Raw genomic sequence first — 13,750 nt, forward strand, 5'->3', positions numbered from 1 at the left:
TTACTTATTAAATTCGATTTGAAATTAGCATAATAAGAAAAAGACGCCTGAAAAAAAGGATTCAAAATTAGTGCGCAATTAATGTGTTGCTGAAGCGATGAAATCGCACCATGGAATTGTTGATTGAAAGGTAAGGTTTTGCAATTTTGAAGATAGAGAAAGACTTTCAATTCACCATGACATTCACCCAGTCTTCTCCCTGTTTCAATCCACACCAGAGATAAGGTGGGTGTTAGCAAGGTCTCATAGGCAGAGGAAAGAGGAAAATGTTAAGATGAGTTGTTACGACCCGTGGGCTATCCAGGTTTCATTAGAAGCCTCATACGCGTCAAAGCGGTTCAAATGCATAAAAGACTCCATTTACAAATGAATCAATCTGGTGGCTTGAGAGGGGGCAAGGAGTAGGGGTGTTCATGGGTCAACTCGATCGGGTTTCAGGTTAATCGGGTCGGGTTAGTAGGATTTTCCTTAAAAAATATTTAACCTGCAACCCGACCCTATTAAGGTTCGGGTTAGTCGGGTTTGGTTTATTCGGGTTTGTCGGGTCGGGTTAGTCGGGTTAATCGGGTTAACCATGTTACTTTATAATTTTAAGTTGTTTTATGTGTTTGTAACTTGTAGGTTGCAAAATTTCTCATACCACTTAATTTTCAATTTCTTTTACAAGTAAATTATCTTATAATTTCACATATAAACCTGTAAACGAACCGAACGAACATGAACAAAGGCATGCCCGTATTCTTTCATTTAACTTTTAACAAGCACGAACACGAACACTTAATCGAACAAATATTTGTGTTCATGATCGTTCATTTAAAATCTAAACGAAGAATTCACGAATATAAATGAACATAATTAAAAAAAGATAAACGAACATGAAGGAACATATATGTACATACATTAACGAACACAAACATACATTAACAAACATAAATGAACGCATTTAAATAAACACAAAGAAACAAATATAAAACATATTAGGGTGATATACTTACTAAATGCAAATAATATTTAATAATGTTCTATTAATATGTAAACGAAAATGAACGAACGCAAACAAACTTAAATGAACGATCATAAACAAACATTCACAAACATAGATGAACGAGTGAAATATGTGTTCATGTTCGTTCGTTTATTTAAATGAACACAACATAAATGAAACATTATTGCCTTTATAGTGCTTATTTCACCTTTTAATCATTGTATTTAAAGTTAAGTATCACCACTAATCGGATTATTCGGATTAACCCAAAACCCGACCTTTTCCCAAAAATGAACCCAAAACCCGACCCTATTACCGATTAATACTTTATGACCCGATTTAACCCGACCCGAAATTGCTTATTCGGGTTCGGGTGGGGTCGGGTTAATCGGGTTCGGGTATTTGGACACCCCTAGCGGGGAGTGACCAGAGCGCGACACGTAGGATATTAAATGTTTCGTTCGTATTACGAGGTTATTTTATATTACTCGTTTCTAATATATATATATATAGGTTTGATTTCTTTTGCGAACCACTTTGAGTTATAAGAACTCGAAAGAACTCAACGTAACAAATTTTTTTTTTTTGAATTTGTTTTTACACATATATAATACGTAAGTGTAAGTAACGTAAAAAAATTACAGTATTTCTTTACACACCGAATCGACTTATTACACATGTGTAACTAACATTTAAACTTGTGTAATAATCAAAAATATTTATTATCTCTCCTGATTAATTTTTTAATCAAATTATTCTCAGCCACATATTTCATACTTATTTAATTAAATGGATGGTCCATATTGAGTTCTTAAAGTTCTTACAACTCATTAAGGTTCTCAAAATATCTAATGAATATGAGCCACTAGTTTTGTTTTAAGTTTTAAATGCTTAAAGCTAAATAAAGAAAATATTAATCATTTTATTTCTTCAATTAATATAACTAATAAACCATAATACTTATCTACTTATTTAATATAACTAATTAAATTATTATAATTGGAAAATATTAAGAACTCATTTATTTTTATAACTTATTTTTTGTGTTTTGAATTTTTATGCTACACAAGTATAATTTATTCATACATTAAAATTTATTTCCATCCAAAACTAATTTCTTCCAACTCAATATATTAATATCCATCAAAACATACTTACATTATAATGAATAATACCAAAAAACTATTTGACAAGTGTTTGCATTAAAATTCAACAAAAAACATACAACCTACACAAAAACGTATAATCTACACTTGTTCTAAGAATAAGACAACTTATAACCTACACACAAAATTTATCATCAATGAAATAAACACGCACACGAAAACATATAACCTACACACGAAAAACATAAGACCTACACACGAAAATTTTATCTTACACAAATACAATTTATTCATACATTAATTTCTTTTTATTCAAAACCAATTTCTTCAAACTCAACATATCAATATCCATTACACGTAGTTACATTGTGATTTATAATACAAAAAACTATCTTACACGTGTTTGCATTAAATGTCAATAAAAAATATACAACCTACACAAAAACATATAACTTACACTTGTTCTAAGTATAAAAAAACATATAACCTACATACGAATAACATATAACCTACGCATGTGTAGGATATGTGTATTTTGTGTAGTTTATATAATTGTTGATGTCGAATTACATATGTAAGTTGTATGTTTTTTGTATGTTATACGTTTTTATCGCTCAAAACAAGTGTAGATTATATAACTTTGTGTAGGTTGTATATTTTTTGTTTACATTTAATGGACACATTTGTATGATTTTTTTTTATTATTCACTACAACAAAAAAGGTTTTTTAGGATGACGCTTGTAAAATAGGGTCCTAAAATCTATTTAATAGGACAAATGAACATTTGGTGTCCTTTTACAATATACGCTACAGAATCGGTGTCCTAAAAATTTATTTAATAGGATGGATGATTATTTGGGGTCGTATTATCATATAACTTAATAAGACACTTAAAATGTAAATCCTAATAAAGTAATCTATAAGACATGTACTTGTTGGTGTCCCATTATGTGGTAATGTAATATGACACTTGATCTCTTGAGGTTTTATTATAACATAAGTTAATAGGACACTTTGTAGTTAAGTCATAAATGTTCGATGTTATAGGACCCTTTATAGTCGAAGTCATATAAAAACATAACTTAATAGGACATTTTACACTATGGTCTTATAACTTTAACCTTTATAAGACGCTTAATCATCGTGGTGTTATTATCGCTTCTTTGTAACATCCCAAAATTTGCGTAAACTGAGTGTCGCGTGTTGTGGAGTATGTTATTATTTTTTGGATTCATTTACTTGTCCAAGGGCCTATCGTTACTTCTTATAAGTCATTTTAGTTAACTTTGGGAGCAAGGAGTTCAGTTGGCAACCAGGAGGGCTAGTTATGCAACATTTACAAAATAAAAAACCTAATATTCCCTCTCTCCCTCCTGCTGCGATCGGACCAAAGAACCCACCCCCCCTTCGTTTTTTTTGGCAGAATAATATTGATTCCAGGTTCCTAGAGGTCGACTAAGGTGTGTAATCTCCCATAATCTCCTTTTTCTTAATCTCGGTCGTTACATTGATCAATTGCTTCAGTTTTTGCAACTAGGGTCAGATTCGGATATCTTTCCATTGACCCACTTCCCGAGGTCAAAAGTAAGGGTTTTTGGTGCCAAAAGTTTCCCAGGTATATCTAGTATATCATACTAAAATTTCATGGCCATTGGATTTGTTTTGGTAGGTCAATTGTTGAAAAACGAAAATTAGGGTTCTTGTCGGGTTTAAAATCGTAAGTCTTGCAATTGGGGCGTTGTTTGAAGGAATTGCCAACAATCAGTTTGTGGTTTCTTATGCTAGTATAAGGGCGGTAGGAAAAGTATTTTTTTGGTTATAGGGGCTGATTTGGTTGGTGATCCTTTAATCGGTTTGTAAGAGCGCGTAAACTGGGTTAATTGTTAGATAATGTGGAAAATAATGAGATTGCAGACCCCACCAATTTGGGTAGTTAAATATTGATGGGTATACTGTAATATACCAATTATTTTATCAAAATGGGGCTGGTTTGGTTGGTGGTTGGTTAAGCGGCTCGTTAACGCGCGAATTCGTAAATTGCAAGGGTTACCGGGTGTGGTTGTGAAATGTTAGCCCCAGTTCAGTTGTAAGAAGATAATATTATGGCATTTAAGGTTTATGGGCTGATGTGGATGTTTTAGGTAGTGTATAGGGTTTCGTGTCGGTTTAATCTAGTCGGAATAGCTTGTAGAGTTAGCTAATCGTTAACGGTCTAGTTAGTGATGTCACGTGTTATAACTTGACAGGTTTTTGACTTGGCTGAGCTTAGAGGTTATCTATCTATGGTATTTGAGTTTACAATCGTTAGGTGAGTTTCATGATGCCCGTTTTTAAATGCTTTTGAAGTTTTGGGCCTAGCATGCACTCTTACTGTTTATTTCCCCGTACAGCTTTTGCTTGTTATATCCTAGATTTGATGATGTATGTATGTTATTTGTATATATTTTTATATACATATGTTTTTGTCTATGATTGAGGACGATTCGTTATTATATGACTTAATTGATGTTTGGTGTGGCCACCGATTTGTATGTTGTTTTGTCAAGCCGTGACCGGGTCGAAGAGAAGTATAAAAATTTCTTAATTCCCCTGTTGGGGGTTAAGGTGAGGAGTTCCAGGATAAAAATTCCTTGATTTGGTGAGATTATGAGTCCGAGGTCACTTGAAAGCTGAAATACAACCTAACGCAGCCATGAATCTGAGTCGTTACAGTTATTTCAGTTATAAATTATAACAATTTGGTATTGTAGATAATGAAGTACAAATTTTTGTTACTTTTGGTATTTTGTTTAGGCTTACTTTGTGTAGGAAATGTTTTAAATATGTCTGCATTACTTTCTAGCTACTATCAACTTATTGTGTTTAGGGAGATATGCAAACAAATTAGGTTTGGTTATTGAGTTGTTATTGCCTTTTTTTCCGTAATACGAATCTGAAAGCGGATAGGGATACCTTTTAGTTTGTTTACATATTATTAATCTAATTTTATGTTGTTTTTTGCAGAGTTGATTGACAGTTGAACTCATGGATTCTTCAGTTTCAGTGCTTTTTCTCACTATTCATGTTCTGTGATAATGATTCTATCTTCTCCATTTTGTTTTTAAGAGTCTATTGTCCACTTAGTTTAGGGTTATACTTTGACTAAGACAGGCTGCCAAACAAGATGACAAAAGGTAAATACATTCTGTTTTATTGTTAGACGTTTGAATCATTTTCTTTTACATGTTTTTTCTTTGAATCAAGAACAATGACTTTTATAAATAGAACTTTTAGAATTTTTTTTAAATTAATGCTAATGTTTGTTTTTATGGTTGATAATTGCAGGGTAGATGTCATGAAAAACATTGGAGCTAAGTTTTATAAAAGTGTAATTTTCACTCAAAGAAACATATAGACTCATTGTGTAAACATTTGAAGTTTGGAATATGTTAGTTATTACACAATTTTTATCTAGTATTTGAAATATCTTTCGTATTGAACTTCTTATTGAAGTTATAATATTCTGAGTTCTACAATTACAATTTATTTATTCAATTTTGTTTCATATATTATATTATACATCATGTATTTATTGGGACGCTTTTTGGGTTGTTAATGGATATATTATGCAACCATAAAATTGGTTTCTTAATCTTATTTGGGATATCAGGACTTTTTTGTTGGTACTAAAATACCTATAATGTTACATAATAAGGATCCTATAAATTAATTTTTAAGGACGCTTGTATGTGTATCAAAAGATTAAGACTTATTATGACGCTTTTTGAGTTCCAAGACTTATTACGACCCATTTACATTAAACGCTTTTCTCGTTGGTCCTATTAATTGAAAGGTCTTATGAAATAGCATTTAGGACGCTTTTGTGCATACTAAAAAACCCTTTTTGTTGTAGTGATTATTTATGACAATAATTTTTATAGACATACCAATTGAAAAAATATATATATTATGTTTTGATATTTAGTGTTAAAAAACATGCTAATAAATTGAGTGGAAATTATTTTTTTAATATAAAGAATATTATTATATGAATAAATTGTATTTATGTTAAATAAAATGAATAATGTGTAAATAAAAAATAGAACTAAAGTAGTGTTTTTATCTTTTTAATTATTATAGTTAAATTAGTTAGATATATTAATTAGATAGAGATTTATTATGGTTATATTAGTTGTATTAATTGAAGAGAGAGTGTGTATTTATTGTTGCATTTACATCTTTTTATTTATTTTTAAATATTTAAAACCTAAAATAAAACTAGTGGCTCATATTCATTTATCTCATTTCTTGCAATAATTTGATTTCTTTCTTGAACTTAAACATATATGTATATATATATATATATATATATATATATATATATATATTTGGTTTTAATTTTAGTTGTTGTAAGGAAATTAATAATTATATACTTAGGAATTGATGATGAAAATTGTTTCACAAATAATTAGATGTTATATCCATGTTTAAAAGTTATATGGGTTAGATAAAACCCATGACCCACTTTTTCTTTTTAATATAAAATTGTTTCTTAATTATAAATCATATCTTTTTTAAAAAAATAAATAAATATTAATTTTTAGTTATCCCTACTTTATAGGAGTTTCATATCAAATATTTGGTGAAATTAATTTTTAATTTAATGAGATGTTATAACTCATTTAAAGACTGTCTGGGTTTGGTAAGACTCATACCCGTGAATTCGGGTCAAATGCATGAGAAGCCTCTATTTAAAAATCAAACAATCTGGTGGCTTCCGTAAAAGGGGGGAGCGACCACATCGCGACCACATCGCGACACGTAGAATTTTTGAGCTTTCGTTGATATTTATATTTACATTTATATATATATATATATATAGATATATGTATATATGATTGAGACGCTAAATCGTGACACATGAATTTCCTATTTTCATATTATATACGTATACAAAACCTTATGAACTCTCACACACTTTATAATTGAAAAACTATATTACTTTAAATGTGTTCACATTGAAATTTGATTTGAAGACCGATAAAAGACATAGTTGGAATTTTAGTATATTATTAATGAATAATGTTTGTGACATTGTGTATCTCGATGTATTGTTAAGAATGTAGTGTAGAAGTAACAAATTTCAGGGTTCAATTTGTCAATACTTAAAAGGAAGTAGTTAGGGGCAATAAGGGCAATATGGTCTTTTAGCAGCGAGTTTGCTAATGAGATCCTCAACTAGTTAAATTTAACAATTGGGGTAAGGGATTAGGCCACAATTAGTTCATTCACTCTTCTCCAATCCCCTTCTCTGGAATTCAATTCTCCTAGTAATTGTTCTTCATAATCGTTTTGTGTTTCATTTAGTAGTCTTTTGAGTTTCATCGTTGAATAAATTTAGAATCATTCACGGCAAAAAGTGCAAAGTCAATGCACATTTTTTCGCAGATACTATGATACCCCTAGCCCCTAGGTCAATTTATTTTTAAGAAACGCGTGAATTTTTATTTTTTTTTAGATATGCCAGTGTTTATACCAATATACTTGTGAAAATCATCTTACATGTTTTTGCTAACAAAACTTTAAACTTTATTCTTAATAATGTTAAACCAATTTCACACTAATATGATTCAACGTTTCTTGTTTAAGGTTTTCAAACATAATATTAAGATAACAACCATAAATTATAGATAAAGAGTAATAAGTCAGGCAAGTTCAAAAGTTTGGTTAAGGATGTCCAGTAACCACCTTTACCAAAGTTTTGAAATTTTTATCAGAACTCCCGTTTGATGCAACAGCCTTGTGAGCAAGATCTTTCAATGTTTCAATTCTCTCATACCGACTTTTGGATGACAAGAAAACTTGTTCCAAAGCATCACGAGTCGCGGCTTTTGTGAATTTCCCATCCTGAATTCTCACACCGATTTCCCAAACTCTCTCAACCATCCATGAATTTATTTGTTGATCCCCCACAAACGGTCTACATATCATCGGGACACCAGCTCCGACACTCTCCAACACCGAGTTCCATCCACCATGTGTTACACACACCCCTATTGCCTCATGATTCAACACTTTATCTTGTGGAACCCAAGGCACAACTTTCCCAGTCCCATTAGCGGTTATTCTCTCCAAGAAACCATTAGGGAAATGCTTATTGGAATCTTTGTTGATTGACCAAAGGAACGGGGTTTTGGTCTCTTCGAGTGCTTCAGCCAACTCGACTATCTCATGAGGTGGAGGCTTGAAAACAGTCCCGAAGCAGATGTAGGCAACCGCTCTCGTCTTTTGATTATCTAACCATGAAATAGAAGAAAACTCATCATTTTTTGTTAGTGTTTTTTCCTTGGATATGAGATTGAAGGGACCAATGTTGAGGAAGTTATTCAACTTTGAAGAGAGGTCTTTAGTTAGATCAGGGTTTAGTTCTTCGAAAGAATTTAAGGCAACCGCGGTTGCTCGGGGAAGGGCTCGTCCCATTTTATGTAGCATGGTTGAAAACGGTGATTCGAGGTTTCCTAAGACTACTCCACCTGGTAAATCACCAAGTCGAACCATTTTGAATCCAGGGATCAACTCAGCAATTTCTTCATTAGGTTGAGTTGAACCTGTAAACATAAATGCCGGTACAACAAAATATGTGATGTTGTTTGATATGTTTCCCCACTTCAATGGCAAATTCATGCATATGTTTCATAAATTCAAACAATCTTCTAATCTTGTATTGTTTAATGTTTATATATGTTGTTTCCATCAAATACCAAAGATACATCGTATTTGTTATAGGTAGAGTAATTTTTGTTTGTTTTTTTTAATTTATTTATTTGCTTCTAGTTTATGAAAACTCATAAGGTGTTCCTAAAAGATTTTTGACAAAGTTCTTGAAAGTGTTTTGCTTTGCATCCCTTTTAAAATTGCAGTAAACTCAAATTTACAATTATTGAGATTCTTTTTTTCCCTACAACTTATTTAAAATATAATCTGATTTATATCTAATATATTCTAATATGTAACCTTGTTTATACACTACTAAAAAAAACAAATCATTTTCTCACAAAAGCTTCCAACAAATTTCCTACGACAAGCAGTTCCAACAGATTTCCAACAAAAAATAAGCTCAAACTTTGCTACAATATTATCTAATAAACATTATGTTAATTAGTCAAAATAGTTTTTGTAGGAGAGTTGTAGGAAGTTTACAACCACATGTTTTTGTAGCAATTTTGTAAGAAAAGTTGTTGGAAAACGGTTGAAAACGATTTTCAAGCATGTGTTTTTCCAACAACTTTTTTGTTAGAAAATTGTTAGAAACTTAATTTTTCCAACAAATTTCCTACAATTCGGTTGTAGAAAAAAAAATCTCTTTTTCTATAGTGTTAGATAGCAGTAGTGAACAAGCGCGTCATCATTCTGGGGAAAGAAAAGGATTGTCTTTGAAAAAAGAAAAAAGGAACTCGCTTAACTCGCTAGGTCTTTAGAACAAAGTCGATGTTGTTCATGCTTCAAACGATTTGGCTAATTATATATGTAGACTTACTTATACTAATTATATTAGACTTTTATTATAAACTGAAAGACGAACCTATTAACGCCTTTCCAAAGTCAACCTAAAAAAACCTTTTCTTAATTCGGAGGTATAAACACACAGTTATGTTTAAACATTTTTTATTTTTATAGAAAACCAAGTTTATTTTTACCTAAAATAAAGTATTTCATATATTTACTATATAAAGAATACTTAAAGGAAAATAACTAGGTTTTTAATTAGAAAAAAAAACAATATTAAGCAAAACTATGTATTTAGATTTGAGAAAAGTTTAATGTTTACAAGTTACTAATTTCAATTTTACTATACTAAACTCAATTTCATAAATACTTAAAATTACTAATTTGATTTTTTATATAAATTTTGTTACAAGCCAAAAGAAAACCTTATAATTCTCCTAAACCATCACAAATAAATAAATAAATAAAAATTTAACATACCTATGAGTTGAGTAGTTTTCTGCCTAATATGATCAGTATAAAAATGTGCAGACAAAGAGCAAGCTCCAGCAGTCCAAAAGGCCACCCAAGGAATATTCATTTCCTCCGCCATATCACCGGAAAACCAAAAGAATGCATCCACCACCAGACAACTAACCTTCAGCCCGGTATCCGTCTCCGCAGCCCGAACACCCTTCCTAAGCTCTTCCTCAGCCACCTCCAGAAACAAGTTGATATCCTCCTGAGGCTTTCCCACAAAAACATGGCCCTCCGGTACGCCATCAGACACGTCGTACCGCAATATGTTGTTGCAACTGAGCTCAGAGAATAAAACCTTGTTAGACTTTTCGGTGTTGAAGAAGGAGAAAACCACCGTAGGGGCCACGGAAGCTAGTCGGCGGACGAGGGTTAGTAGGAGAGCAGGGTGTGAGGCAAATGGGAATGTGAATACCGCAACATGTTTATTCGGAGTGCTGCCATTGCCTGTGGTCTCCATTCGGCTCTGGTTTGATGGATAATAATAATAATAATAATAATAATAATAATAATAATAATAATAATAAATATGGTGATGGGTGGAAAGTTGTTAATAATAGTCAAGTGATTATTATGGGTACGACGACTATTTAAAAGGTGTCTTATGAACGGGGGTTGGTTAGCATTAGCTCATGGAGGTTGGATCACGTGTGTACAAAACTTGGTTGGTCATGTCCCACCACTTCTTTAATTGGTGTTATTAAAGGTAGTTGTTGCCACTTCAATGCTTGTGTTGGAATCCACCTCTCTCCATTATTGTTTGGTAGTGAGCAAAAGTAAGCCGTGATTTCCCACCTCAAATCTGCAGCGTATACAAATATTCACAACATGATCAATCTTGTGTATGTAATATGTATGTGCATTTAGATTTGGGGGTGTTAAACGGGCCGTGTTCGCCAGTTGGCAGATTAAACCCGACACAAACCTAAAAACTAGGTCTGGCAATTTCTAACCCATTTAATAAACGGTTCGTGATTGGGTTGGCCAGATTGAATAAACAGGTCAGCCCATTTACAAACCTGCTTAAGTCATTTATAAAAGCACACCAATCCGATTAACTGTTTACAACTTGATTCCTACTCGTCAACCATTTGGGCACATTTATACAAATGGGCTAAACAGGTCGTGTACCGGATACACGATTTTAAATGTGTTAGCGACATGTTGATGTTTTTTACAAGAATAAATATATAGGTCGTGTTTGGGTTTAACAATTCAGCTCCACAAGCGAACACAATTGATACCCCTACCAAAAATCATGTCAAACACATGAACCTGATGTCACCAATTTTCGCAGGTTCACACAAACACAGCCTGTTTAACCAAAAATTTATTTTATTTTACTTATTTACTGTTTGCATACTATTACTCTAAAAAATACAAATTTCTAACCAAATATACAAATGTATATAAAAAGTACCTAATCAACTCGATCCCTGACTATTTAGCTAAATGTGTTCGTAGTCCGACCAAAGCTTACCCGAGCCTGTTTAGACTAAACCCATATCAATTAGGTTACCTTGAGAAGAAGTCTTGGAAAGAGATTCTGATTGTGAAAGCTTGATCAAGAATAATCTCAGAGAGGATTCCAGATCTGCATCTTCTTCCATCATCGCCCCGTCAGACTGGTTCACGTTGACCTTGAACACAAACTTCTCGACTGGAACTTTATCATTGTTGAAAAAGATAACTGCAACTCTCTCAATCATCCCCTAATACACACCACCATAATGAAATTGAAACATATAATATTTAGGGTTTATTTGTACTGAGCCCACAGGCATAGGATTGTAAACGAACCGAACGTATAGTGAACCGTTCAGCAGGACGTTCGTTTATATTCGTTTATTTAATAACTAACGAACATGAACACATGTCTCGTTTGATTACATTCATTTATGTTCGTTACTGTATGTTTATTTAAGTTTTCCGATTAATCGCTAGTTGCTACCCCCACCAACTTGTCACCGATTATTCCCCATTTGTCCAAAATCGATCAAAATTGGATATAAAATTTGGAACATTTACGAATATTTGAAAATTTACATATAAATTCCAAACGGATTAATCGCTAGTCTCTAGCCCACTGCCGACCACATTGTTGTTCGCATTTTAATTGACTTTAGCTCAGTTATGTCCATTTGCTTACATTCGTGATTCATTCGTTTATATAAATAAACACAAACACCTTTATTTTCTTAACAAACGAAAACAAACAACAAAACCTGTTCGATGTAAGGAAGCAGTGCATTGAGAGAATCGTGAATGTAGCGATGAAGCTGCGGGTGTCGAGCAGAATGAACCACCAAATTCATATACCGTCGTCTTTCAAAAGCACCTGGTGTAGTCAATAACGGATATTAAAGCATCAATTAACTGAAACCTTAATTTTATAAGTGGAAAGACATTTGCTAACCGGTTGGGTATATGCCTTTGAGGAAGACGATTGATGTTATTGCAACTTCCAGAAATTCGATCAGTAACAGTGACGACTCTCCTTCAATTCAATTAAAAGATAAAGATGAAATTAAGTATCAAATTGAAAAGATATACAATAATATGAGGTCTTACTTTGAGGAGATTGATTTTGCTTGCGACCCATTACAACGACACAACTTTTCAATCCGTCAATAGAACCGCAACTTTTCAAGTTTAAAGTTTTTAATTAGAGTGTGTGTTTTCGTTGGGCGATAACAGATCATCCGTTATTTAAACGTCGTGGGTTAACAAGGTTTAATAGATTTCTTTTAAAAAAATTAGAAAAACCAAAGGATTAGTTGTTAGTTGGTTGGACCCCCACCCCACCCCACTTTATTGTGAGAGCGCTAATGGGGGGTTCGAGCATGCCGTTGGTTCTGGGCGAGATGGCCAATGGTGTCTCCCCACCCTTCACAACGAGCAGCCTTAGGGTAAATAGTTTCTTGGTCTCTGTCTCTATGCTTTACTCTTCCAAGATCATGTGTTCTTGAAGGACTTTTGCTATTACCATCACATCATTGTCATGTACACAAATATGCATTCATTAACTAAACCATTAAATGCACACAATGGTTTAACTAGTAATAGTATTATTATTTAACGTAATACTTAAGTGGTAAAATAGATTGGTGAATGTCATTGGTTGAAAAATATGTGGCCCCACCTCTCTATGCCCCTCCAAGGGGGTTGATGAGCCTTTAGCGCGATCCTCTTCAAGAGCTGGAATAGTTTGGCGTGGAAATGGTGATGATGTGAAGGGTGGCTAATGCCTATAACCCTTAGGGTATGTTTGGTTGGAAGTAATGGAATGAAGAGCGAATGGAATAAGAGAAGGAATAGAATGAACAGGGAATGAAATAAATCATTACTAGGGGTGGCAATCTTGACTCAAGAGTTGAATGAGTTGTATCAAAATGTATAAAATGGGTCAGAATGGGTCAAACTAAAAAGAAAAATTATTGAAACGAGTCAAAACGGATTGACATTTCTCGGGTTTTTTTTATGGAACGAGAAAAACGGAGAAAACTTTTTGGTATTTTTACTTTTATAAGTTTTTTATTTATATTTCGAGTTATAATTTTTTTAATTATTTTTTAAAATTTTTTGGTGAGGGGTTATAAAATGGATCAAAATGGGTTGAGATTTAAAAAATCCTCACCAAAAAATTCAAAAAAAAAA

At 32.6% G+C, this 13,750-nt stretch overlaps 2 protein-coding genes and 1 long non-coding RNA gene across 3 annotated transcripts; 1 reads left to right on the top strand and 2 right to left on the bottom strand.

Annotated features, from left to right (window-relative positions):
- Nucleotides 1-3,333: 3,333 nt before the first annotated feature.
- LOC143613496 (uncharacterized) lies at nt 3,334-5,486 on the top strand. Its single transcript, XR_013150128.1, has 4 exons — nt 3,334-3,552; nt 3,630-3,707; nt 5,096-5,265; nt 5,417-5,486. It is a non-coding gene; the product is annotated as an uncharacterized LOC143613496 (long non-coding RNA).
- Nucleotides 5,487-7,671: 2,185 nt separating this feature from the next.
- LOC143613493 (anthocyanidin 3-O-galactosyltransferase F3GT1-like) lies at nt 7,672-10,571 on the bottom strand. Its single transcript, XM_077087182.1, has 2 exons — nt 10,058-10,571; nt 7,672-8,679 (listed from the first exon to the last, which is right to left on the bottom strand). Exons 1-2 carry the CDS (start codon nt 10,551-10,553, stop codon nt 7,799-7,801), a joined length of 1,377 nt encoding a protein of 458 aa, XP_076943297.1. The 5' UTR covers nt 10,554-10,571; the 3' UTR covers nt 7,672-7,798.
- Nucleotides 10,572-10,737: 166 nt separating this feature from the next.
- Nucleotides 10,738-12,738, bottom strand: LOC143613491 (DNA polymerase zeta processivity subunit-like). The gene is made up of 5 exons (XM_077087179.1): nt 12,665-12,738; nt 12,510-12,590; nt 12,319-12,431; nt 11,613-11,805; nt 10,738-10,895 (listed from the first exon to the last, which is right to left on the bottom strand). The coding sequence occupies exons 1-5, from the start codon at nt 12,693-12,695 to the stop codon at nt 10,738-10,740; spliced, it is 576 nt and encodes a 191-aa protein (XP_076943294.1). The 5' UTR covers nt 12,696-12,738.
- Between the last annotated feature and the right edge of the window lie 1,012 nt (nt 12,739-13,750).

The sequence above is a fragment of the Bidens hawaiensis genome, unplaced genomic scaffold (assembly GCF_021521415.1).
Source record: "Bidens hawaiensis isolate Kalapana, Puna unplaced genomic scaffold, B.hawaiensis_p1.1 tig00037599_1, whole genome shotgun sequence".
NCBI classification, from domain to species: domain Eukaryota; kingdom Viridiplantae; phylum Streptophyta; class Magnoliopsida; order Asterales; family Asteraceae; genus Bidens; species Bidens hawaiensis.

Excerpts from the sequence above, each read along its gene's own strand:
- LOC143613493 (XM_077087182.1), bottom strand. The coding sequence starts at position 10,553 with ATGGAGACCACAGGCAATGGCAGCACTCCGAATAAACATGTTGCGGTA. Across the intron at positions 8,680-10,057 it reads GAAAACTACTCAACTCATAG|GTTCAACTCAACCTAATGAA; the intron begins GTATGTTAAATT and ends TTATGTTTACAG.
- LOC143613491 (XM_077087179.1), bottom strand. The coding sequence starts at position 12,695 with ATGGGTCGCAAGCAAAATCAATCTCCTCAAA. Across the intron at positions 12,432-12,509 it reads CAAAGGCATATACCCAACCG|GTGCTTTTGAAAGACGACGG; the intron begins GTTAGCAAATGT and ends TGACTACACCAG. Across the intron at positions 10,896-11,612 it reads TTCCAAGACTTCTTCTCAAG|ATTTGAGGTGGGAAATCACG; the intron begins GTAACCTAATTG and ends TATACGCTGCAG.